The following is a 2,644-nucleotide window of genomic DNA, read 5'->3' as shown; positions in this document are numbered from 1 at the left end:
CACAATATACAGAGAATCAGAATTTGTACAATAAGATACGTTACACAACAGAAGAACAGTATTGTTTTGTCCACAATCTTCCACAAAAAGTAACCCCCCCTCCCCCCCAACCAAACAAAGAAACAGTAGGCAGGAACAATCACATTTAATAATAGCGTCACATAAAGAGAGACAAGTGGGATCATGCTATTTAGATTTTCTAAGATCTTGCAGTATCCATTAGTCTTTTAGTCTCCCTAAAGTAGATTTCTTTCCCTTTCCCCTCTCTCTCCGTATCTACTAGAACTAGTAGTACTATATATTTATTTACTCTTTCCACCCATTTTGTACGTCGGATTCTATAGACAAAATATAACACCCATTTTTGTAGCAGTGCTGAGGAAGAGAATGGAAGTGGAAAATATGGCTGGTGACTATTCTTTAAGTGATGCCCAAGAATTGCATGTTCTAGCCGTCGATGATAGTCATGTGGATAGGAAAGTTATTGAGCGATTGCTGAAAATCTCTTGCTGTAAAGGTTGGGTTTTTCTTTTTGTTGTTGAATTCGCTGTTGTGTTTTTCCCCTACACCATTACTTAATTCCCTTTTTATGTTCTTTCTAGTTGTGTGTTAAAATTTTTCTGATGGATTTTGTTTGCAGTGACAGCAGTTGAGAGTGGAAGGATGGCTTTGCAATATTTGGGTTTGGATGGAGAGAAAAGTTCTCTGGGAATTGATGTAAGGATAATCGTATTATTTTTATTTATAATGAGAAAGTGGAAGTTTCTTTACCATTTTGAACTAATGAATAAGAAAGTTTTTAATTGGCAAGATTTTGAGGAAAGATTGCAAATCAGAAAGTAGAAGTTTTCTCTACCATTTTGAACTAGGGATCATTGATAAAATTCTATTTGCTTTCTTGGGAACATTGAATTTGGCTGGTTTTACCTAAAGTGCTACGAAATTGTAAAGTAATATGGAATTCATTGGTTTTCAGGAATTGAAGGTGAATCTGATAATGACTGACTATTCTATGCCTGGAATGACAGGATATGAACTTCTCAAGAAGATCAAGGTTTGTTTTGAAAGATGAGATTATGTTACACTGTTCCCTTTGAGCATTTATTACACATTTCTATGTCTGGTATAGTTGAAATTAAAATAATTGACTTTGAATGACACATTTGTTCTTCCTAAGCAGGGATCTTCGGCGTTGAGCAAAATTCCTGTTGTGATTATGTCATCAGAAAAGATTTTAGCTCGTATTGATAGGTAACCAACCACTCTTTTAGAATACCATCAATAGTTTTGTTTATTTGCTTTAGGTTTGGCCAATTAGAAATGGAAATCCAGTTTGTCAAATACACATTTATATATAAAAGTTTGGTACTTTAGTTGTTGATTTAAATATACCTAAGCCGGATTACAAAAATGTAACATCCGGATTCTTGCCACTGTCTAATCAAAAATGTTCTTTTGCCTACGAATAGATGTTTGGAGGAAGGGGCCAAAGAGTTTCTCCAGAAACCTGTCAAGCTTTCCGATGTTAAACGACTGAAAGATTTCATTTTGAGAGGGGAGAATGATAACAAGGAAACAGAGCAAATGAAAGAAGGGAGTTGTTCCAGAAAGAGAAAAATTCAAGACTGTTCATTGTCATTGACACAAACTCATGATATACCCTCATCACCAAAATGTTCATCAGCTCCATTATTGCAACAGTCTCTGTTGAAGCACCCAAAGATTGCATAACACTGATTCCTATTTTTGCTTTCTGATTTAGCTACGATAGTCGGCCTTGACACACTATGTATAAGGTCATTTTTGTTTGTATTACAACATAATTTTGTACATCCTTTAGCTTATTACTATCTTACTAATGAGTGCAATTATACAATTAAGCTACCTTTGCACTTGTTGATTTACTCCCTCCGTCTGAAATTATCTGTCATTAATTAGGAATGGTTTTAAACTATTTTATCCTTATTTATGTCTTAAGATATAATCTATTTTCATTAAATATTTACCCTATTTATATTCTATTTTTATTTTCAAGAATAATTTATATTAAGGGTAAAAAAATAGGATAAATATAATTTATTTTATCTTGAACTTCTAAAATAACAAATAATTTGAGATGACTATTTTTAGAAATCACGAAACATAATTTGAGAGGGAGGGTGTAACTTTTTATATTTATGCCAATGTACATGTGCTATTCAGGCTCTCGTGATGCTTAATTTGTAAGAAATTTATCAATATGTCATCGGAAAGAAACAGAACATTAGAGTTAGTGTTGAAGAAACATGCGTTTATTGGCACAATAATGTGTTTGGTTACAATTTTATTTTATGTGTTTGCATTTAATGGATATCTTAGCTTAAAGCGTTCAGATGTTCCTCTATTAAATGCATTTATACTTTTTTCACAGTTACTATTAGCTCTTAGTTATGACAAGGTGAGTTGCTCTGATGGTAAGCACCCTACACTTCCAACTAAGAGGTTGTGAGTTCGAGTCATCCCAAGAGCAAGTTGGGGAGTTCTTGGAGGGAAGGATGTCGAGGGTCATTTGGAAACAACCTCTTTACCCCAGGGTAGGGGTAAGGTCTGCGTACACACTACCCTTCCTAAACTTTGTTGTTGTTGTTGTTGTAGTATTAGCTCT

General features: G+C 34.0%; 1 protein-coding gene across 2 annotated transcripts; it reads left to right on the top strand.

Moving 5' to 3' along the window:
• The first annotated feature begins 244 nt into the window (after positions 1–244).
• On the top strand, positions 245–1,880 carry LOC104116980 (two-component response regulator ARR6). 2 transcript variants are annotated; one of them, XM_009627950.4, is made up of 5 exons: positions 245–517; positions 641–717; positions 977–1,054; positions 1,181–1,251; positions 1,470–1,880. In XM_009627950.4, exons 1-5 carry the CDS (start codon positions 388–390, stop codon positions 1,729–1,731), a joined length of 618 nt encoding a protein of 205 aa, XP_009626245.1. In that variant the 5' UTR covers positions 245–387; the 3' UTR covers positions 1,732–1,880. The 2 variants fall into 2 exon arrangements, with proteins under 2 accessions (XP_009626245.1, XP_009626253.1); XM_009627958.4 differs by having other exon boundaries at positions 257–517; positions 647–717.
• The last annotated feature ends 764 nt before the right edge of the window (positions 1,881–2,644 follow it).

Source organism: Nicotiana tomentosiformis, chromosome 10, assembly GCF_000390325.3.
Source record: "Nicotiana tomentosiformis chromosome 10, ASM39032v3, whole genome shotgun sequence".
Lineage (NCBI taxonomy): Eukaryota > Viridiplantae > Streptophyta > Magnoliopsida > Solanales > Solanaceae > Nicotiana > Nicotiana tomentosiformis.
This window is presented reverse-complemented; position numbering and strand designations above follow the sequence as displayed.